Below are 24,625 nucleotides of genomic sequence, written 5' to 3'. Positions count from 1 at the left end.
GGCCAAATATCGTATATATACAGCGAACTTAACTGTACACAAGGCTGCAATGCTGTGTATGTTAATACTAATAATACGAACAGGGCGTTGAAGAAAACTAAAAGAAACCATAAAACCTAATATTTACCAAGAAATGACTATACGTACATAAATTACAAAGATGTCGTCGGTTACAATTTCAGCTCCACTGGAATTATTACGACGCGTGAGTTAAAGCACACGTATTATACTACCGCATCAATGGTATCGACGTTGTGAGGCTTCGTTTTCTTTGAAAAGAAAAAGCTTCCAATGTCAGTGCTTTTGTTAATTGCTTTTTCTATTCGCAGACCTACGAGCGACACCAACAGTGACAAACTCATACGTTCAATATGGTGGCAAGATGGTCTATCTAGCGACGGTACCTGTCAGAGTAGTGCGTAAATTCAGTATCTTGGTGTGATTTGAAAAAAGGCTGGAGGCATCACCTTGATTCCGTCCGTACTGATCAGAGCGCTAACTTAATGATATCGTTACTTTTATGACCGCGGCAGCTGTTCTATTGTTGGGTTCGAGTTCTGAGTTTGGTAAGTTGTTTTTTCCTACGCACAAATGCAAGTGCATCGTGCGCAACTTAAACAAGGGCATCGTCCAGTTATCAAGTTCGATACGTTAAACTTCGATTACGTGTGTTTCTTAACAGTTTGTGACAGCTATTAAGTAGCCGATTGGTCTTGTTGTCAAGGGCTCCATATTGCGTAACGTCACAGCAGAATAATACTGAATAAATACACACTATTTAAAGCAAATACGATGATCCTTTGCTTCGTGAAAACTTTGTATTTCACAAAATGTATTATGCAACCCATAGACGATGGATATAGTTGTTTATTCTAGCCTCGTTTCCCTATTTTGCGTTATTGTTTCAGCACTAGACGTTTTGAATCGGCATCAGTTACTTTTTTCTTCTTTTGATGCAAAAAAAAACTGTTGAGAAACTGTTCGTGCGTGAAGTCTCCGAGGTTCGTCGATAAAAAGTGCTGTGTCTATTAACAAGGCAGATAAGTTAATAATAGCAAATAAAACACCAAATAAACTTTCATACAGCTGCTGGATATTTAATTTTTGTTGAAGTCCTAATTATTGGTGAACTAGAGTCTCTCATTGGTAGGCCCTCCGTAGGTTCCATAGGTCCTTCTGTTATACTTAAAATTCTAGTTATTAACTCTGGGAGCGTTCGTCTTTGTAGTAGTCAACAAAAGAAGGCAGCGACGATAACTAAATTGAGCTTTAGCGTGTGAGGAAGTCGGATCAGGTCCCCAAAGCGTTCTAGTGATATAGCACTTTCTTCAAGGTACACTTCGTCCTACATATACTTACCTCATCAAGAAATGAGTCCGTCAACGCATCAGTGAAGTAAACATTAGCATGATGATACGGTGTAAATAGGATGCACTTTGTTTTCGTTGTTACTTTAATGCAAGAGGCAATCACGTTCTAATTGCACATGGCAAAGGTTTGTACGTAGTTCGGAAGGGTGTTATTCGATTTCTTTTTTGTGTCTTTCTCCTTCCCTGTTGATTGAAGATGTTATTATGGTAAATGTGCCACAGCTTCCAAAAATTTTATATTGCATAGCTATTTTAAAGGTCATTCAGTTTTAGCTTCTACAAGCAACTCAGACGAAGCATGAAGTACCTATACCTTTATTGATAACTTCTATTTGTCAGGCTACCGCTTTGAACAAAGAGCGCTACCAAGGCAATAATCTATGCGTGCATGTAAACAGAGATTTGTGCCGGGAAAATTGTGACCAGTAATAAATTATTTGGTGTCTCCCAATTATAATCACTAGATATATTCCAAGGAGCGAGCGCATCAGCTGGGCTCGATTCATCACACTCCGACATTGATTAGATTTATGGCCAACGAACCTAATCATCAATAATGAAGCTTCCCTCAAAGCTTGCTTACAGATTTGCTGATGGTGGCAGTTTTCCTTGTGTGTACCAGTCTGTGACCCTTGTCCATTGTTTATGCCATCTTGCTTTTTGATGTAGCTGTAAAGAGGGAACGGGTCTGCAATAAAGGCATGCGAAACTATGGTAGACGATATTGATGCTAGGCCGAGTTGGCCAAGTCGACGTCATTTTGCCGTAGTGCTCCACGTCCTAACCGGATTACGGGGATCACATGTTTTCTGATTTAGCCAATTTAAGCTATATAAGAACGAATCTCATACTTATCTACTAGATATTCGAAGTGAAATTTCTTGTTGCATCGAAGAGCTAGATTCAGCTTGGTATTCATAAGTGGCACTAATTACGCTTTTCTTTTTGTTTCTCAGTCGTTTAGAATCTGTCATCTTAGGAGAAGTATTCCAGCACAACTCTGGCACGATATGCATTGTCGGCATACAAAAAAAGCTTATGAACTGTACGCGCGAGGACTCTATGTAAATGAGACGACACCTACCCTATCCGTGACATATGCGTAGGTCGCCTTATTTGATCCATTATAAATATGTGCATAAGATATTATGTAATGCTATGTTCTATCAATCAGTGGTAGCATATGACTGTGCTGAGAAGGAAGTTATACACATAAGTAAGCTATATCGTCTCGTTGCTATCGCCGGGCTGATAAACCACCTACAATGTCAAGCTGCCATTTAAACAATCTTAAATTGGGCTCGCTCAGCTGATTATTTACGATTGATTGATTGATTGATTAATTGGTCAGCTTTGTTAGGTGATGATGACACTGACCGATTGATTAAATCACTCGAATTTCGTCTCCGTTGACATGCGGAAGGATGTTATTGCATCTATATCACTTTGACAATATCGATACGACAGAGGCTAGAAATGTCACACAGCTCGTCTCCGCTAATCCAGCTCGGACCTACTAAAAAAGTTTGAAAAAACGAAAGTTGTTGTTGTTTAAAAAAAGCTGCGATTAGACACAACTGTATCGTGACGCAGGCGTCCCTTGTGAGTACGACAGATTAGTGTCCCACCTCCGGCTAATGGTGATTCGAAGTGATCGCAGTCTTATCGACTAACTGAAAAGAGATTAATAAACGAAAACAAAGGGTAGAGGTCAGTCTGATCGACTTTCGACGAATTCAACGATCTAACGTGAACGTAATAGCAATAGGTTATAGTATTCAGACGTTAGTTCGCCTGTCAGATTCACTGCAAAGCTTGTTGATACTGCGAATCGACTGAGTCAAGGCAAAAGGGCTCCTCTGACGTTTGGATCGGATTGTCCAGTAGTTTTGAAGTTTATCGACACGCAAAAACAATTTGAGTAGAGCTACTTGTAGCAGCGTTGCGTTTGTAGACTCTTCGGCAATTCCGCCTTCTATTTGCTTTTACATGTCTAGGCAATATAACTCTAGTATTGGATTTTGTTATTTGTCGAAGAAATAACAAAATAAACTTGTATTAGTGTCAATCGATACATTCAATGTAGGGCGTGCGCCATTCCGCTACTTCGAACGGAATGTATCAGCATATAAATTCAATGAGGGTGCCAAGTAATAATGAGTATGAAACGATATCACTGCGTAAAGTCAAGAATATAGCCTCGTATACGTTCACGATTACCTGGCAGAATTTACGCAGCAATAAAATTAATGAGCCATTCGATCGGTCCGTTGGTGACTCTTTGCAACATCAATAGCAAATAGACAGCTACCGCAAATTTACTACTCTATAAAATAGAGTAATAATTCTACACACGAAAAAACACACGACGAAAAACCACACATACAACCATTTGTCTTCCCATATCTAGTGCACGTCCTACAACAGCAATATTTAAGAGTTTGTTAACGGGGAAAACAACTATTCAGCAAGTTAAAACGCATGTTATTCACTAAATAGATTGAATGTTATGTCAATATATATTGTCGAAGCTGAATAGGAATTGTCGAAATTGTTGAAACAAAGCCCTACCAGAGCTTTAAGTATCATCTATAGGCGACTGGCTTTGGAATACCCAGTTACGTGCAGATGCCCTTACTCCATACCTCTTTATCGAAATTAGCAAAGCTTTGCATTTTTCAGGCTTCTACTTGTCTAAATAAAGCAACTGATGTAATGGCGCCTTCTGCTAGGACCTTTCTGACGTTTCTGTTTACTATTGCATTTGTCGTTTTTCTGTCGTTGACCTACAAACCTATGCCAAGATGTGATGCTTGCATAACGAAAACGCAAGAAAAACGTGTCATAATTTTCTGATTCAAAACCTTTCATAAATTTTTAAATTGTAGTTTTGTCAAAAACAAAGTAGAGTTAAATTTTTCACTATTCGATAATAAATCTAGGTCGATGTTGTGATTTCAATGTTGGGTTGCTTTCGAACGCAAGGTCGTACTTGATGTCATTCGGGTGGCTTTAATAAAATTCCTATTTGACCAAATAATCCATGATGTTGTACAATACGGCCGGAAGCTTCACCAAGTCACTCTGAACCTCAGTCAGAGAAGTACCGCGCTCTAACCTCTCTCAACTTCAACCTAAGTCTAACGCTTGACGTTTATGGTTACAGAAGTTCATAATTAGAAAGAACCTTTTTCTCGTCAAGTTTCCAAAACATATTCTGTGTATTATGTAGTTTCTTCTCCTAACGGGTACCTTGTACTTGTTTAGAATATCTTATTGTTTAGGCAGAAGGTAACGTTACTGTTGATAATAGATATAACAAAGTGTGCATTAGATCTCTGCTTCAGTGTTCTTGGCCCTTTCGTCACTGTCTCCTACGGGTCAGTAATCAACCATTCCGTTCGTATTTCTCGACTGAACAACAACAGGAGTAAAAAAAAACGTTAGAAAAGTAACGCCGGTGTAACGTGCTCTTCCGCCCCCGGCGGTGCTCACGCATAGGAGCTATTCTTCTCTTCGCAACGTCAGCGGCTGCAGCAGTGATGCAGGTAGTACAACATCTTCGATGGTGAAATGACCTTAGTTTGTCGACAAACCGCTGCTTCAACACGAAGTTCACGCGTTTGGCGTTTTTAGCAGCAAAAAAGGATGGAAACGACTTGAAAGAATACCAATCGAAAGACAAACGTGTGACTGCGACGCAAAAAATTTCGTACAACCAACTAGCTGATATCAGTTCGTCTTCTATCGAAAACAAACGAGAAATTCCGCCAGGAAGCTTTCAGTTCAGACCCTGTCATCGTTGTCAGATCGGAATGAAGCCACCAGAGAAAGTAGTGAACCGGCCGACCACCTGCTCAAAGAGGTACTCAAACCAATTTCACTCAATCGCTCATTATATGCAGACCATCGCTATCCTACTAAAAACATCCCGATTCTGTAACCGGGACCGAAACTTGAAGAATTCTCAATTCTCTACTACTCAACAGCCAGTGGATCCCCAAAGATCGCTAAAATATCACGCTGGCTTGAAGAGGGAAAGTCGTCTTTGGTTCGGATATCGAACGCCTTCATGGCGTTTGTTACGGGGGATGCTAATCCATTATAGTAAGTCGTATGCGAGGAAGCGTGTCCATCGATCCTGCCCTGAGAGGCAATTCACTGGGTTCCGTTTTTAACCAGTTTCGCAAACAAGCATATGTTGATCCAAACTGCATTACACAATTTTTTGCTCTAAACTGGTTTCCAGAGGAAACTTAACGCAAAGTACTACCTTGTTAATATCAAAAATGCCTATAAGCTAACCCTGAATGATCAAGCTATTAACCCCACCAGCCTTGAAGCAAGCCGCGCTGCCTAACGGCGTTAATCAAGTTAGTCAGCGCTAATTTAGCGGTGCCCACTTTCCTAAATAGTACCATAAGATGATCGTCAATGCTAGAATCCCTGCGAAAATTGCGCATCGATGTTAGCACTGATATAGTTTTGCGTACGGAAAATTTCGAAAAGCGATCACTACAACAAAAGTCACTTAAAGCTAACAAAACTGTTTTGTACAGTTTCTTTTTCCAATCATTCAAAATCGAAAATGTATTTAATTAAAAGGGCTTTAAAATATATAATAGTCGGATAGTGCCGCCGATTATTAATATTATTATTATTACTATTATTGTAATTTATAAAGTAGTTATCACAAAGGTGAAATTTTTGTACAACTAAACTTACTTAGCGGAAGGTCCATGTTTATCGTAGCCTATGAACATTTACTTACCTAGATAGCTTGTACATGCAATAATCCATTGACACTGTCGAGTTTTAACAACTCGAAGAGTAGCTACGATCGGGTGCTAAACAGAAACAACCTGCGTTTGTATCAGATTATACGTACGTAGTAATATATTCTATATAGTAGTATATAACTGTGCGTGCTCAAATAGTTGGCATATATGCCAAGCTCACGAGGTCGTCTTCGTTAGCATTGGAAGGATTCTGAAGGGTTTAGACAGGAAACGTTGCTACTGCTGTCGGGCGGCATAAATACCAAAGGCGTAGAACGGGAAAGTTAACATTGCTGAGTGTTTTTTGTATGGGTTGTCAGAGTCGGGGCACGGACCTAACCTATGACAGGGCGTTTCGCTGTTCCTAGCCAAGCTTTCAGTCGGGTTGAATTGTGATCGGCCCGAGTCTCTACAAGCTCGCTAAAACTACCAGCGTGATTTACTTTACTATAAAACGTGCATCTAAGTAGGTACTTTAATAGAGTACACTTCATACCAAAAGCAAGCAGCCATTTTGACTAGTATAATAACTCTCTCATAAAATTGCTTGAGAATAAGCATACTATTCCAGTTTTGATAGGATCATATAAGAGCTACTTTTTAGCCGTGGCCATTATGTGACTTAGTTCTGTTTGGAAGCTTAACTTTCATTTAGGGAACCGCATGATTCGAACTTACCTGCTCATTTCGTTAGCCAAAAGAGTATTTAGATTGGGGCTTAATTTTCACTTAGTTTCGATCATCGTACAACTTAAAAATGAGCCTAGCAGCGACTAAACCGGTCTGCTAGTTCAAGAGTGTTAAGTTTTCTCGTAGCAATTATCGTTCGCTAGTTAGATACTAACGATGCAACAATCTAACGCTATTCCTAAATAAGAAAAGCTTTGGCGCGACCCGACTGACAGACCTACTTACCCTTGTGAGCCTCTGCTACGAAACGGAAGATTACCGGAATCCAGACGCTTTTGCACAACAAGCAAATAATCTTAATTTTACTTTCCAGATTTGTATTGATTCTATAGCTAAGATTACGTATGATCGTTTTGCCGCAGAGTCCGCTCGCGACAAAGGCGTTCGACGCGGTTACAGCCACACTCGACGCCGTAACGACTTTGTCAAGTGCAAAGCCTGCTGCCGCACACGATAACATCATAGAGGTAAATACTGATTGCTAACTCTGTTTCATGTCCCTACGTCGCGTTTACACTGACTGAGATAACTCTAACGGCGGCGGAGAACAATCTGAATGAGTCTTAGCATTATGGCAACATTATTATGTATGGGTTGTTGTCGATCAAGCAATTCATCATTAACGATACAAAAAAGAACGTGACCAAAATGAGCGTTGGAAGACTCGTGAAAAGTGAGACGATTGCTGCCTCGAACCGTGTCAAGACAAGGGTTTTGTTTCAAGTGATCGATACTCTTACCAATGCCTTTGAGTCTTCCTGCATTCGTGCCAATGCAGCGTCGAGCTGTCATTTCGATATCTTCTTCTTAGAAAGCCCGATCAGGGATGGTGTCGGCGCAGTAAGGAAGATTCTGAAACACCTAAAATGATCCCATTTCTCTACTTTGCCCAGTAATAAGCCGGCGCATATTAGGCCAGTAATACAGTTAGGTCACATTACGATAAGAGGGTGTTCGAAAGTGGTCTGCCAATCCTCGTCTTCAATGGCCGGTGGCATTTACTTGTTGCCCGGCAGTATCGGCTGTCTTATCACAGCCAAACGAGATTTATCGTCGTACAGCACGTTGGGTAAATGTCTTCTTGTGGAGGAAAATTGTTTACCAAGTGATCTCAAATGACGACGATTATTTGGCAAAGACATCGTCCAGTCCACGTTACCATCGAGCAAGTGTAAGGCTAGATGCACACTTGGCCAACTAGAATTGATGCTGTATCTCAGATTATACTCAGCGTCACCTGGCTTCAGATAGCTCACGTGCACACGTATCTTGCGAAATATGGTCAGAGAGGTTCAAACACAAGTCCCCGCCGGATCTCGTCCGTGTTTAACATTCGGGAACCTTCGGCCACGCCGCGCCGCACCGCACGTCCCTCATAATTTCGCGCCCGGGTCGGGAGAATATCGAATCGAAGTATTTGGACCATTTACCAAAAAAAAAAAACCCGTTGGCTGGACTACATAGCAGCACGCTTATAGCATAACACATTCATGTTAACTGATGGTTCTGGCATCGCTTTCGACAAGTGGCGTAGCACTTGTCATAGAATCTCACACACAGACACATCGACGATGTCCTTGTCAAGTTCTTATGACATTGTAACCAATTCTCTATCGTGTAATAACGCTCATTGTCAGAGAGAACTTGTCTAACTAAACTGTATGTGCTTATTTAACTTAACAGGTACTCATGCAATTGCAGTGCGCACACTGTTGAACCTGGTCGAGTTCGACAAAATTTATTCGTTTGGATTATCCCATAGAAACTTGATTCAAAAAATAATTTCTGCGTAGGCTATTTATTTATTTATTTCATTCATTACTGATGCAAACTAATATTTGTAAATGCGTATGATTGATTTGAAGCGCCAAGATTGACTTGAAGTATTATGATTAACTACTTGAAACCGTGTTTTTCATTCTAATGTTTAACACTATGAGCAAAAAACAGAAAGCAACAGAAGAGAACTTGCGACTGTAATGGTAACAAATGCAGTGTTTATATCATTGCCATAGTAAGCAATCGTTATGGAAATCCATATGGAAAATAAAAATTGCACTCTTGTCTCGTAAATTTGGCCAACGACACAAAGCGGGCCTATTTAAGTTTGACCCTCTACTTACACTCCGTTGATTACTTTCAATATTTTTGTCAAAACGGTAAGATAAAAATATACAAATACACCATAAAGGTAGGACATGAGAAATGAGTATTTAACTAGTTTGCATAGCGACGCCGGAAGCTAAGATTATGTTCAACAGGCATAGAATCTAGCAAGCGGTCGCTTTCGTTCCATGAAAATGTTACCTGACAATAAGTAGCGTTGTATTTTCGTAATAATCTTTTACTTACGAACTTCAGCTCTGTTCAAAGCTTTAGCATGTCTAAAAATGAATTGCTCATCATGAGTTAATTTACTCAATGCCAATCGTAGGAAGTTTCCAAACAAAATCTTTCGGCATTAGCGCCCGAGTCCTAAGTACAGATAAAGTATATTGATATCAGTCTAAACTTTCAGAAGTACCAGTTTATATTGTAATGGTTCTATCGGTAAAGATTGATAACATGCAACAAAAGCTTACAGCCACCGATGTTGCTCGACGCACGAGTTCCGTTGAAATGCTGAGTATTGAAAATGAGGCAGGGAGAGGTTCGGGTCATCAAGTGAAGATGTAATCTCGGTGAACGATGGTTATTTGAATAAAACTGACCGTCATCAATGGCACTTAACGAAGGTGCTGAAGTATTTGTCTGTCTTAGAACTCTAGATCTAGATGCCCCACCCTATGTACCATTAAGGTTCGTACCAATAATTCTAGACGTTTCTGTCCCTATTGCCATTTAAGGATGTAGTACTGCTCGAATAAATAGCATTTGTGCCAGTCTCTATGCGTCATCAATAATAAACCCTTGTATTTATATATATACCACACAAAAAAGGATTGCACTTATCACTGTACTCTTCATATACCCCGCCTACTCAGTATAGCATAACGAAGCGCTTTGTCCCTGAGACGTAGTCAGCGTTTCTCCCCGATGCTAAAAAAATTAACGTTGTGACAACAATCAGTCTATTGCGTCCTGTCATTATGAGCAGCAGCACTAGCAGGCGAGTATTGCTAGTCCGCCCCTTTTTCAAGACTGACGTCCGTATTCGCCTGCCACATGATAAAAAGCTAGAAAAACCAATTTGTACAACTGTTACAACGACTAGACCATATGGGTGGGTCGTCTGAAAAACAGTATGCCGCAAAGAAGCTAAAATAAATAAATATTTTCTATGCACGATACCACGGTTCGAGTCCTATAACGCGGACTGACTGAAGCTTCGTCTTAAATAAGCAATACAACCGTCCCCGAACAACATCGCAGAAAAGATATGCAAAAATACTAAATTTTTACTAAAAAATAATGCGCTGAATTCATACACCCTATTCACGTCTACAGTGGTTACCACTCGAGCATCCTATATTTCAGACTCTACTAATTGAAGCTGTAAGCTTTAATGCAGTGCACTCGCTGGGTACTGTTGAGAAATGTCATTGTTGCTATTAGAGATAGGTAACTCTGGCTATATACCACCGAGCATTTGTCGCAGCGGTTTTTTTTTGCCTCCACTGTTCACTTGTGGAAACGTGGCACGCCATTACGCTATCCCGCTTAGCGTTTCAGATTTGATTGTAACGAACTTTCTAAAAAACAATCACATGATGCTTTTCATATTGGAAATTGAACTATTTTAAAGAATAGGGCTAACCGGAAACTTTTTGATCGTAGTTTACATTTCTGTATACTGACGGCAACGAACCATAAATTGACCCCATTATGTATATGACTCTTCATAAGTAGCAATGCGTATCCCAGATGCGGGTATCTGATATTACAACGACTTGTGCTATTCTATCTTCTATATTGTATATGCTATTATAATTACTAAAAGCGAAAAAATTTGATAAAAACAAATGAAATACACAAATAGAATACTTATTTTGCTGCCAATAAATGCAAAAAAAGTGTATAAAAACATCAGATATATTACACTATACAATTACATTTAGCTAACATTCTGATGTAACACACGTAACTTTAAAAACAAGGCATGGCTCGTTTTTTGGCCAAGTTCAATTTTACCCGCATCAGTTAGAAACCATTGAGTGTTTCCAATAAATAGTGTTATTATCAGCAATACACACAGTGCTTAGTAGTGAGAATTTATATTACGCGTTTATCTAAAATGCTTCAGTGGGCTATGGTCTCAGTTGAGAGTTGAAAGCTCGCTGTTAATAAATCTTTGCTCTTCAGAAGCGAAATTTAAGTGAAATAAATCAGTTAAGTGATACAATACCTTATAGTAACTCTGACTGGATAAATATCGAAGTCGTCGCACATAATATTTACGCACAGATAGCACAACAGGACTAACAACAAAGCAGACATTTATAATCCTTGACGCGACGATCTATAAACTGCCAGCTAGTATGAGACCGGACGGAGCCTTTAAGTGATAGTCTTTATAACAGAGAAGCATGGAAAAACTGGCCAGCAGCAAGACGACCGTAGCTTGATTTGTTCTGATAAGCATGAAAACACTTAACTAAAAAATAGAGTCCTGTTGACTAATTATGTGCTCGAGATAACTTTCGAATAGAGCAGTAAATAAGAGCATGCTGAAGCTGTTGCTTGCTATATAAGTAAACCACCCTATAATTTTGTTGAGCGAGTAAGCCATAGCTTGCCTACGAGCCATCCATGCGTAATTGTTCGAAAAAAAACTTCGGTACGTCGTCTCATTCATTTATCTAGAAACACCTCGGTTGTTGACGAGCAAGTGGATACCTGCGTCGTATCGTGCTCTGGTGTTCATCTATGAAGCCGAAACTTTCTGATACAGCTCAACGGTCTTCTCTGTTATAGACGGTACAATTTCGTTTCTTCGTCGGTGATCTAGGGCTAAAAGGCGTCCTAGACTACGGGAGAATTCCGGGAGGTGATTGGGGGGCGTATTTTTGCCATTGCTATCATGTTGTCCTCACATTAGAACTCATAAACGACCTGAGAGGACAGCTGACCGCAACTAACATGCCACCAGCATCGACGAATACGATAGCTTAAACGTTACGATTAATAAGGACCAATAGCACAATTATTCCTGCTAAAGTATACACGAATAAAGGTTAAATTGCCCCAACCCTACGGTTTTTATTCCCAGCCAATTAATTGGTGCTGCCTTTTCGTCACACAATCGTTTGTGAACCGGAGTTATAACGAGTGAAACGCTGTATTTTTAGTTCGTAGTTTTCGCCGTCTTAAAACTACTGATGGCCTCTGCTGGAACTGTACACAGAACGCACGGCGTCTGTTGATCACTGGGACGTTGGCCGCTTGCGCCATAGTAAGTAAACCGGTATCTTCGGATACTAGAACTTAATTTGAGTGTTGATTCTTTTTAATGAAACAAAATAGTCGTAACGACAAGGAGATGCATAGCATCGCAGATATTCAGTTGTAAAATAATGGAATCGGCGTTTATGGCAAGCAAGCAAGCGATAGCACCTGCAGTCCAAGCAATTCATGAACAGTATTTTGCTTTCAGGCTATGGCTATGGCTATATGCTAAGTCCCGGTGAAAAAATGTAAAATTCTGCTCGCGCTGAAATTATAGTGGTCGGCGTGTCGACGTGCAGTACGACGTCCCCCCCGACGTCCGGCGTCGATTCACTCTTGGAGCCTTCACAGGGGTAATTGGCTTACGATGGTAGATTTTAACAGTTAACGTTTGAACGAAGTTTTCGATTTTTGTGAGGTTAAACAAACTGCTCCTGTGTCATATATTGATCGCTTTTCTAGTTGTATTTGTCTCTTACAGATCGTGTGGATTGATGGCGGTGACTATTTCGAACATACCCGGCCCTCCTGTATCTCCTGTACCTGAATGTCTTTAGTGTCAACTTTATGTCCGTATGTATAATATACGTAAGAAATGAGCAGACCTATCGCTTTATCGCACTTGGTTTCAGGCGTACTATAAAGAAAAGCACGAAAATAAGTTTGTAGGGGTATTGGTATAAATCCATACATTTAAAAATAAATCAGTCTTGGATATTTTGCCTAACTTTGATTTGTTTAGTCTGTTTCCATGATATGCGTCGAAGACAATATATAGCGGTATATTTTTATAATCATTGTTTGCTACTGAAGGTATTTATTTATTTAAGATCCAATTCTTAACCGACTTTTCTTGCTCGATAATAATGGCTAAAATAGAAGATACCTTAGTATACAACGGCTGCACATGTCCTCCTTTTTGGCATATACAGTAAATATTATCGTATTTATAACATACACAAAAGTAACGTGTACGGCACACAAAGATATCGCAAATAAAAATAAAATGTCTGAGCAAATTATAGAGGTCAATTGGGGTTAATAGTGTAAGTCCTAAGCGAGCTAACTATGAAACTGTATGCACACTATTTATAAGTTCATTGTTGATAGCATGCTAGACTATGAGTACGATTTATAAGATCATCAAAATCTACTTCGAAAACAAATTTTAGAAACAAGGGGTGACTCTATTCAAACAGTTTTTTAGGCCAGGGTTTTTTGATAGGGTTCAGAGCGACGGACAGAAGGAAAATCGAGGGCACAGGTACAATATGATAACAGTGCATAAATTACCCAAAAAAAAACCAGTGATAAACGTAACAAAGTTTATTGGGTTACTCATTGGACCGCAGATAGGCCGCAGGCTCTTCGTATGCTGATAAGCGATCATCAGTATGAAGACGTTTTCCGTTAGGCGCATTATGAGAAAATCTCCCGGCAGACTTCATGTGCTTCGAAAATAACCTAGGTTTAGCGGAAACGCCGGGTTACGCGTCGGAAACCTATACGCTATATTCGTAGATCGGATGAACCCAACACAGAGAAGGCAACTCTGCAACGTGTGTTACACGATTAATGAGTATAAATCATCTCATTTAGTACGAACATACAGAAGGAGGCGTTGAGAAGCAGAACTCGTGTATTCGGTCACATGCTACGCCACCATTATTTATAGCGGACAGACAGTGAGCTGTCATATATCATTAGTATAATTGTAACCGTACAGAATCGAAGACGGTACTCAAACCGTCAGTGAATCAGCGTTCCGTAACGTACGACGATACTCTACAATGTTCTGGAACGCCACCGCTAAAACATTAGCCGTTACTAAATTGCCGCACCGAAAGCGTAGAGGAGGCGGCTACCGCGCAAAAGGTATACTACAGAGTTTTCGATCATTCCCGCTAGTACTAGCTGATATAACCTGTTAGTTAGCGAACACAAGGTTCGCAACAAACTAAAACAGCTATTAATTTTCGATAAATTGCACACGTGTCAATTATCAGTCCACCAGCGTGAACCGTTACTCGAGTGGCAAGCCCGCCGTTTTTCGTTTTCCTTCCTGCAGGATTATCCGACGTCACGAAACTCTGTGTTGGAACACTTCCAAGCAAACCGCCAGCGATCGAGTTCTCCGGCCAAGCCAAAAAGCTCGAGTCCAACTGGGTTGTCATTGTTCTGCAGTAGTGGTTATCGTTGGCCCTAAAGATTGTATATAAAATATAAATAAATTGCCAAAAATTTGTACGGGATTTCGTTTCGACTCCTGCGGCTGCAGCTGCTTGATGTGTTGTGGCTGCTATAACGGCTGCAGATAGACGTCCGTATCTAGTCGAGGCCGCCGTTCGCGATCGCTTCGAAAGATCAATGGTAACAAAGACAATTCGTCTAGTTCATCTAAAATGCTGCCAGCCTAGATATGTACGGATAGATATGGACTGAACGTTTTTCCAATATTTATCTATTCATACATCCATTACAGTACAACAATGTATGTAGACACTTTTTATTTATTTGTTTATTTTATTCATCTCCTCATCTGTTTATCAATCATTTTGATCAGCAGCTTTAAGCTAAAATGTTTGATTTTCGAAAATGATGTTCGAATGCTTAAAAAAAAAAAAGGACCACAGCTTATGTAATTTGTTTATGGGAAAAATCATCTATCTAATAAATATTCCGTAACAATGCAAGCGAGTGAGATAATATTTGACGAACTAAAGAAACTATGTATGAATATTATTATTATCGGAAAATAAATGAGTTAGCGCAGAATTAACTGGACTTTGGTACGTTTTCTACGTGCGAAATGGAACGACGTTTATGGCTACTATATCGGTAAGAACGCTTGTAAAATTAACTACATGGGTAATAAGTGGGAGCAGGGTCATTGAGAACTTTACATTATACCTCGTAAATAAATTAATGCACGAGTTTAACGAAGCCCTGCTACACCAGTATGTTTGCTACCTTTATTAAGAAAGCAGTTAAGGAGATTTGAATTGTAGTGCTCTACCTGATAATAGACGTGAGTCTAAGGCCTTTGTATATATTTATCGCATAGATATTTCACCGAGAACAAATGTAAAAACGAATAGCGTTTTCATGTTTTTTGGGGCATTTTCATGATCTAATTATCTAGATAACCTTCCAATATGTTGTCAGATCAAGCATTTTATGAACTATATAATTAAGCGCTACAATTAATTAATTGACCCAAACAAGTTTTGTGGATGACGCCAACAATGATCTTAGATTACGTACGTTTATAAGCTACGGAGTGGATAGCTATAAGCAATGTCTTGTTCTTTCTCTATTTCAACATACTTTTTTTGTAATGGAAATTTGAATATCTTATATTTCATAATCGCTACGAGTGGGCAGCCCCTCGCATTACCGTTCGATTGTTTGAAGCTCTAATATAAACTTAAGATCAACAGAACTTATCCACGATAGCATTAAGTTCATCAACTCTGAAACATTTTAACTTCTATCGATGTGCTGGAACCTAGCATAACTAATTCTTACGGGGGTCTTGGGAGAATCAAGAACAAGCAGGCAGATATTGAGTCGTTGGTAAATCAGTGCTGGACTTTATGACAGTGAGTAACGCTTGACATCTAGCCATGCTGCAAACAAACATTAACATTTGATCCTGTTGGTGTAGGGAATTTGGCCTGATTGTTCGGCAAAAAACACCTAGCCGTTCCCAGAGAAATCTATTTCATTTCTATATCGTGACCATTAGTATATATAGCTCACGGAAGTGCACGAAAGAAATTGTCAAACAGTACTATAATATCTTGTGAATTGAAGGGTTCTGCATATGCTGTTTTCGATCAATGAGGACGCACGAAACGCTATTACTGTTCTTCTTTACCGGACTTCACTTGGCTTAAAAGAATAGTTGGCGTAATCGCGAGGGAAATATTACAGAGGAAAGCAATTACTTCAAAGCTGTATCGAAAGCATGATACTCGAGTGACATTTCAATCATTAGTCAACTAGAAATATAACATTTTACCGATTAGTGATAAATCTTGATAAAGGTAATAATAGGTAATAGTGATAAAGGTAAAAAAAAAAGGTAGCTTTAATGCTTTTGTATTAAATAAATATGTACTTTATTACTTTATGTATCATATTTACTATAACAATTAACAGATTATATACAATTTATTAATATCCTAATAGAGAGTAGGCAAAATATGATTATGTTCGTGATGCGTATGTACGTTCGTTTGAGGGTGATTGATATGTGAATTTATGTATTAAACCTATCGAACTGAGAAATGGTAAGAACCTAGTATGACACAATCGCATCTCGTGTCGGTCTGATCTTTAAATCAATCATTTCTACTGGCAATTGATTCCCCGCGACGCTTTCATCGTACAACAAGCCTTAACATGACTGCTGGCAATCGATAACAAGTCTCTGCGCTGCGTATCCAACATTGTAGGTAACGAGTCTAGTACTGCAATGGTACGGTGATGTTGGTCAGAGCCTCGATGAGCGGCGTGGTCAAATTGAATACGTCGTGCGGCTTTGTTACACTGAAGTCCTCCAGTTGATACAAAATTATAAATATGACGCAGGTGAATGCGCCACCGGTAAGATCCGCTACCGCGGTCAATATTGGGATTGACGCGACATCTGGATCTATTCCCCAGCGCCAAAGTTGTAGCACCACCTCGCGAGTTAGAAACAACATGATGAGTGCATGAACGAAAACGAATGACAAAAACGTTACGAGATAGACAACGGTGATGCTGACCTCTTGCGTGACGAACGAGATAATTGGCAGAAAAATTGAGTGGGCGGCTATGGGCAGAATGAGCAGGAGCTGGAACGTCGCGTTCAAACTTTCGAAATTGCTGTTGCCGCAGCGGAATGGATTATCCCTACGCATAGCTGGCACCGTTCCATTATCTTTGCCGAGTGCGCTTTTTTGCCGAAGGACTGTCGTCATTCGACAGATAAGTATCACAAGAAGATTGCCACAAACGCCGCTCACTACAGGCACGTAAGCGGGGGCTGCAGCCAGGTCGCTTGTTGCTGCGTCGAGGATGTAGCCAGCTCCTAACGAGATACACATGGCAAGTAATATAGGCAGCCAACCGTGTTGCAGATGAGCACGTACATCTGGGCTTTGACAGCCCAAATAGCCCCACACTGGGCATAAAAGCATGAAAATGACAATGAACGTGACAGGTACGTATATATATTCTTTGAGGGCGAAAATCCCTAGCGAAATGTATGCGAACAGGGCCAGCGTAGAGATATCGCCTAGAGATGACGCTAGAGGTGCGGCCACGTTGTCCGGATTAATGCGAAACTTGCGACTAACAACGACGACGCCAGTCATTAGCAATCCAAGGAACAGGCAGGCGAAGCCAGCGGTCACAACGGATGATGAGATCACTACAAGACTGCCTGTCCAGGTGACACTCAATGGATCCTTAATCGCCTGAATGCCCAGTGTCAGAAGGCTGGCCATAAGCGACACGATCGTAGCCTGGAATTGTGTTAGAAGAAGGTCGTCCCGAAGAAAGGTCAGCAGTATTTTCGGGTCATCCAACTTGCCGAGATTAGAGGCTGTGCAAAGTCGTGCGGTGACCGTCATTTCAAGGTTTCCTTTAAGCCCGAGCAAAGTAGGGACCAGGGTCATAAGGCTTTCGATCATCTTGAAGTTATCCCAGTCTTTCACGATATCCAAAAGGATGCCTGTGCACATCGAGCCACAACCAGCAACTAGGAAGGGGCCAACGACCTGTATCAGTGTGATCAGCCATCCTTCGTTACCTGGTAGCCTTTTGTTGCTATCTTTCAGACCAGCGCCAGCTCCTAATACCTTATCACTCATGGTGGAAATCAGGCTTCCTGATGAACCCGATGATCCGGACGGACAGCAGCCGATCTGTTCGAGAGGTGTTGTATGACCTAGACTTTTGTATTTGCCCTCGTTTAGGGAATCACAGTCGATGACCGCATCACACCCCACTACGACATTCACCCCCGACGCTGTCGGCGAATAGCCATTGTTGACGGGCATCTCGAGGTCCTACTAGCGGCCACCTGACGATGGCGAGGTTTTTGTGAATCGTGCGAACCACTCCTCGAGGGCCAGTTAGTTCTCGGAGGCTACGAATTCGTTCCCCAGACGCCACGCTCACCTTGGCCATCCAGAATGTTCCGACTGTGGGAATAATGGTCGTTTCCAACTTCACGAAAGGGCAGAAAGGCATCGAAGCATACAACGCCTTTACACATACACACACTCAATCACACAGGCACGCCCGCACTCACACGCAGGTTTTCTGCCCGTTTCAGGTACGCCAGTAAAACTGTGATGATGGTAAGTCCGTAGCTGAAGTTCAGAAAAATGATCACAATAAGCGCTACGTAATCACAAATACACAGAGACACACACACTCAAGTTCTCATAGGTAAATTGCACTCACTGGATATTTTTTCCTGGTGTTATATGTCGACACAGCTTTGGACTAGATATCGCTTTGTTGGCCAAAGCGCTCCAACAGTTTCTTGTAAGTATTGGTGTCTTGAGATTGTTCCTCTAAGCCAGAAAAGTAGACCAGGAAGGGGTAATAGAATTAGCTCTACACTGTTAACAGCTGTACTAGTCGTGACTGTTGAAGTAGTAATGGTAGTTGTAGTTTACTTGTAAAAGCACTTGAGGCTACCTCCCAAACGATAATGTAACAATGCTACAGTTCCCTTCATTCAAGCGCTTCGCCGCCTGGAAATGACGGCCGTTGTACGTGACTTGTCTTCTTAACGCTCGACTCGTGTCTGCAGGTTGCTCCTTTTACACGATCCGATCATAAGGGCTGGACGAACGATGGCTCGCTGCGAGGGCGCCGTAAACAAAGTGCGAGGGAGTGGAGCACCGCAGGGATGAAAGAGTGTCGCAGAGCAGCTACCTGTCTACTGCGAGTGAAACCCTTGCAGGGTCGAGAGAATTGACTGTGATGAATAGAAGACGACGATGATGATGACGATGCTGGCTATTGTGTGGCGAGGAGGAGAAAGTCATGAAATTACCACGCTGGCCGGCAACTGGCGGCGGTAACTACTGGCAGTCAGTTAACTGAGAAGTCAAGGGATTCAAAGAGGCAGCGCGTAAAGAGAGGGAGAGAGGGAGAGAGAGAGGGGGGAGAGAGAGAGAGAGAGAGGAACAACAAGTCCTAGATGCCTTACCGGAGGACCGCTGGAGGTCCTGGCCAAACTCAAGAGCCTAATATCATACAATTGCAAGCAGGATTAACGATGCTATGAAGGGGAGTTACATAGCATTGAACAGCAGCTGATAGTTCTACTGCTTCTGCCGGAAAAACATACAATGACTCACGCTGATGACTCGCACTAGCCAGTAAGAAAACACAGATCGAATAGCATTACAACGATTGGAAATAATTTACGGTTTGTTAACATTACGACAGAAGTAGAAAGCGGGTGCACAATTTGCATCGAAATGTTGGACATGTTTAGGGGGGTAAGGATCAACTCAGGTTATATGATGTCGAATCGCTACTGCGACAATTTAGAAAGCTGAAAACACTGAACTTAAAAAATGTATTAATAGAGAGAGGATTTTTAGAAACTGATAAATAGGACATAATTAAGAGGTTGAAACGTTTCTTGTATGTCGATCGTATAATTTACATGAATCATGCTTATAAATTGCGTAACATTGGTGATACCCTACTAATTTGAAATGGAATTTTTCTAAATTTAAAAATTCCATTTCAAATTTCAAAAAAAAAATAAGCAAGCGATCGAGCCATACAAATCAGTGAAGTACTATGTGCTCGGCGTCGGAACATTATGCTATTTAAAAAACAGTGTCGACGCGAAGATTCGACTCTCAACTTTGAGAAACTGCGAGAAAAAGGCCTCGTTTCCGGATCGAACCGCGTACATCGAAGTAAATAGGCCACTAAATTTGTTGCTTCTCAGCCAGCCCTAGCAGAATTTAAATCAGTTAGCCAAAAGAAAAGACATAGCTCAAACTTTATTACTAGGGTTGTTAAAAATAGTGTTAACAAATAAGTTATCTACATAGCTTCTATACTAGTTATTTATTTATTTATTTGCAATTATTGTGTATTTGGAAGACGAAATCGTTACCTAGAAAACATCACCTTACGAAAGCATGACATTCAAATATTGGCAACTCCTTTTGACTTTGTAAGCCTAATGGAAATTAGTACGTTGGCAAATAAATCCCGAGGTTTATCATGCTCTTGGTCTTCTTGAAAAATGAGACTTTCATGTCATATTTCGTATCTTTCTGATTTCTCGTATGTTCCGGTACGACGTATTTGCCAGACCTGTCGGTGCCCAGCATAAATAGCTAGAGTTAAATAATGGCGTTGAGAGCGTTAGTCTCGGTTGATCATTTGTATTTTGTGGTTGAAGCTGAAGTGAATTTCCGAGAGATCCAACATTGCTGCTCCACAAAATAACTGACAGGTATCTTTATATATAATTATTATTTTACTTGTATCAATAATATAGCAATAAGGTTATGATACGTGAGGTTTACGCACATGCGGGTTATTAATGGGTTACTATGAAAAAAGTGAATTAGTGCAATTGAATTTTGAAAAATTACGTCAGCCAATTGTATTGGCGTCAACAATGAAATTGCGAAAATACTCAAGTCGGCCGGCGAGCCTTCAGGTGGATACAGAGTCTTTAGCTACTTGTGTTCAATCAACAGAACACTCGCGTCACGCATTAGACAAAGAACGGCGTAAATCGCGCAAGCGAACATGCCGTCGGTGATATCAGCCACTGCAGAAGATATGGGGGTTGAGGGGACGTCAGGATTGATTTTTCAGCTTCCCAGTCTCGAAGCGACTTATCAGGCGATGAAGAGCGTGATTGCAGGTTGGATGAAAACGAATGATAGAATACCCGGAAATACGTGAAGGTTATACTGACATCTTCAGAAAGCAATGCGATGACTGGCAGCTGGAAGGTTTGCCTAGGCGTGACCGCTGCTTCCCAATGAGACGATCGTTTGTGTATATAATGCTTGCACAATGTTGTGTTCACCATTGGCGGTGCAAACAGTTCGAATCGTAGTCACACGGCAGATTATCATTATAAGCCAACTGCCACAGACGCTGCTTACGATTACGACGCCGTTCTTTTGCATGCAGAATAGAGCCAGCTCCTATCGCAAACATCATCGATCCGAAATGAACCATGCTACAGATGATCTCGTTCGTCCTGGCTTTGATAACCAGGATACTGCATACCGGAACTGGGATCACGCACAGTTAGCACGTATCGGTGATTTCTGACTCAGTATATTTCTAATGCCACGTAGAAGATTAGCGCAAGCGTAGGGGTATCGCTTAGGAACAAATTTGGCTATGCGGCCATACTGTCCGGGTGGATGCTGCACTTACGACCAACGATGATCACCCCACTAGTTAACGATCTGAGACAAAGACATGCAAGGGAAGCTCTCACAGCCGCTGATAAACATACTGTAACGACGTTCGGCAAGGTCAGTCTTGAAGGATTAGCTAATGCAAGAAGACTGGTCCGTATGAGGATAAATTGCCTTGAAATTCTATTACGAGGAGATTATCTTCAAGAAAAACACACAGTATCTTCTTCTTGTCCGCATCTCCAAGGTCTGCGGAAGTTGCATAGTCGTGTGGCGATTCTCGCTTCGTACAAATGTTATAAACATTTGATCATCTTGAGGTTACCTAGTCACGTACCTTAACGATGTCAAGCAGGATATCAATATACGTTGAGCCGAAGCCAAAGTATTTGTGTCAGACTAATTGTCCATGCAGCATCCGTCTCCCGGTTGTTATTTACCGCGCTTACTGAAGTCGGTGTTCTTTATCAGCAGACTACTGTTTATGTTGAAGGTGGGGCTTTCAGACGGACTAAACGCCATAGGCAACGGGCACCTGTAGTAATTTGTGGGCGTAAACGTGAGAATGTTCCTCAGGGTCCGATAAAACTTGAAGGCTTCGAACTCGCTTTCCGGGTGCTACGCTCTTACCGGCTTTGTGAATGCAATCTGTATCCAGTGTCACGATCAGGTTGAAAGCCATCCAACCTTGCAGGATGAAGGCCGCGCTCTAGCACGGGATTAAAACCCAAACGCGGACACATCATTTGAATATTCTTCTCTAGTCGATAAGTTGCCGATATGTTGAGTACTCGTAGCCGAGGTCTAAGTGGGCACAATAGAATCCGCAGCATAAAGCGCAATGCGATCTTTTTTATCAGCTTGTCCGTACTTCTTACTGTTCTGGCCCTTCGGTCACTATAGCTCTCACTATTTTTTCAAACTAAAAAGCAAAACTAAAAAACTTTAAACTTCTTAACTAAAACAATCATCCGTTGTTACCAATTAATGTGTAACGATCGCTTTCCGAAAGTAAGAAAGAAACAAGAGGCACGAAACAGAGCACCAGACCTACCGGTCATCAACATACCAATGCTTAGCTACGAGCAGCTTTCTCTTAGAACGCTACGAACAGCTTGGCAGCCCGTACACTTATTAAATCCTTTCTGTAGCGCGTATCTTCACTTCTCCTGCAGACGATCTACTAGTGAACTCATTGCCGGAAAATAGGTAGAAGGTCTAAGGGGAAGTGAAGTTTTCAACTGGGGGCGATATTGACAAACGACTAGTAAAGTAGGTGTGAATTATGTGCTGTAGGGGGGTCCAGCACAAGGCAGACGGCCCGCTAAGACAGGAGATACGCTGTACGTGGCTAACACATGTCACAGTTAGAATTTCACAGGCGAACTCGGCAGCTTGATATGCTTATGGGTCTAAGTACAGACAAAGTTTCTCGGTCATCGCAAAAAATCTTGTGCATATGGCTCTCGCAGTACGCATGTATGCACGTAGTCGCAATTGTTCGAAATTTCGAATACTCTGGGCGGTTAAAATTACAGGGAATTTAGTAGCAGCAGGTACTGTAGCCAGCATTGTTAGATCGGCTACACCGTGTCATAGAAATTAAGCGTGAACCGCGTACGAGGAACATGCGCTTGGATAGAACATCGTAGAGCGACGCACGCTTGTCGCTGGCGCATACGCACGTTGATGAACACCACCTCTTCAGATGTTGCAATAAAAATATTCGACTGTAGAAGACGCACTATGCTGACCAGCTACACAAGTGGTTTTTAAAATACAATGTCACTTGTACATGATGTCTGTGCAAGTGACAATGGACGCGGCGCATACAGGGCGAAAGAAGATCTAGGTAGCTACGAATATCGGGCCCGCCATTTAGCTGTGCGTTGTTTCGTTCGAAAAGGCGCTGTTTTTTGAATAAAAAATACTACTACAACATCGATTGGGAACGTACACCTACTTTAGTCAATATATTGTCACTGTAACCCATCTATAAGACAATCAACTCTTCGTTATTTTTATACTTTTTAATTATCATTACATGGAAAAGGTTCCAGGTGTCTATTATCTTGAAGGCGGATGATACTTCAGAGATCTATCGTTATATTGCATCATCCTTAAAATTTCATTAGTAAAAGTATAACGTATCAGAGTTGTGTCGAACGGCGTTTTGACAATTTGTAGGACTCAGTCTTCACTGGGCAGGTAAACAGGGTACTTATTTATCGGTGATTGTTATCAACGAATGGTTTTATGTCGTTTTTTTTTGTTGTAGAGAAAACATTGGATTGATTTGAAGTATAGTGCTGCAGAGGTAGTTTTGCCTTTGGCGCTACACGGCTTTAAATTCACTCTTGAAAAAGCACGAACGAATACCGAAGCCCTCGATATGACCTGGTTATAACATAGTTTCTTACGAATCAAAAAATTTTTTGTGTTTTACGTTAAGTATTTGAACCGTTGGGCATTATTATCCTAAACGGTTAACTCCAAATATAAAGCAAATAGTGTCCACGCCCGTGTTCGGACCCAGACCACCACTTTTCCCTAAATCTCGTAGGCGAAGACGTTATCCACTGCGGTATCACGGGAACCATCAAGCACTTTGATCCTAGTAGGCGCGTAGTTATTTAGAATTGGCCTGTTATAGCTCAGATTTTGAATAACACATGAGTTCGAGTTTTGGCAAATGCAAAAGGAATCTCTTGTGACGCTATACCATAACATTTAGGGTAAAAAAAATCGATGAATATTTAAAGTCGAATAATTAAACCAGAACAATGGGAGGTATTAGCTCAAATCGCTAAGAACCAACAGAAAAGGTAAAAAAAATACTTATACTTACGTACGATACGTATTCGTCACAATTTAAGATCTTTTACTTATTAGTTAATATTTTTTTTATAAAAACAGCTTAACACGAAACGTTGATTCATCTACAATAACACGTATACTTTATTATTGCAGTGTGTGT

The 24,625-nt window shown here is 40.9% G+C and overlaps 1 protein-coding gene and 2 long non-coding RNA genes across 5 annotated transcripts; 1 reads left to right on the top strand and 2 right to left on the bottom strand.

Annotated features, from left to right (window-relative positions):
* Window positions 1–1,073: 1,073 nt before the first annotated feature.
* Window positions 1,074–6,930, bottom strand: LOC111263691 (uncharacterized). The gene is made up of 2 exons (XR_002682376.2): window positions 6,827–6,930; window positions 1,074–3,043 (listed from the first exon to the last, which is right to left on the bottom strand). It is a non-coding gene; the product is annotated as an uncharacterized LOC111263691 (long non-coding RNA).
* LOC111263690 (uncharacterized) lies at window positions 6,485–12,921 on the top strand. The gene is made up of 5 exons (XR_002682375.2): window positions 6,485–6,614; window positions 7,201–7,305; window positions 12,127–12,230; window positions 12,432–12,576; window positions 12,705–12,921. It is a non-coding gene; the product is annotated as an uncharacterized LOC111263690 (long non-coding RNA).
* Window positions 12,922–16,315: 3,394 nt separating this feature from the next.
* Window positions 16,316–23,363, bottom strand: LOC111263698 (solute carrier family 41 member 3). 3 transcript variants are annotated; one of them, XM_022839030.2, is made up of 3 exons: window positions 22,718–23,363; window positions 18,686–19,249; window positions 16,316–18,591 (listed from the first exon to the last, which is right to left on the bottom strand). In XM_022839030.2, the coding sequence occupies exon 3, from the start codon at window positions 18,274–18,276 to the stop codon at window positions 16,693–16,695; it is 1,584 nt and encodes a 527-aa protein (XP_022694765.1). In that variant the 5' UTR covers window positions 18,277–18,591; window positions 18,686–19,249; window positions 22,718–23,363; the 3' UTR covers window positions 16,316–16,692. The 3 variants fall into 3 exon arrangements, with proteins under 3 accessions (XP_022694765.1, XP_022694764.1, XP_086825886.1); XM_022839029.2 differs by having other exon boundaries at window positions 16,316–19,249; XM_086969760.1 differs by lacking the exon at window positions 18,686–19,249.
* Between the last annotated feature and the right edge of the window lie 1,262 nt (window positions 23,364–24,625).

Source organism: Varroa jacobsoni, unplaced genomic scaffold (assembly GCF_002532875.2).
Source record: "Varroa jacobsoni isolate VJ856 unplaced genomic scaffold, vjacob_1.0 scaffold_782, whole genome shotgun sequence".
Taxonomy (NCBI): Eukaryota; Metazoa; Arthropoda; class Arachnida; order Mesostigmata; family Varroidae; genus Varroa; species Varroa jacobsoni.
Note: the sequence above shows the minus strand (reverse complement) of the source record. Positions and strands in the feature narration are given on the sequence as shown.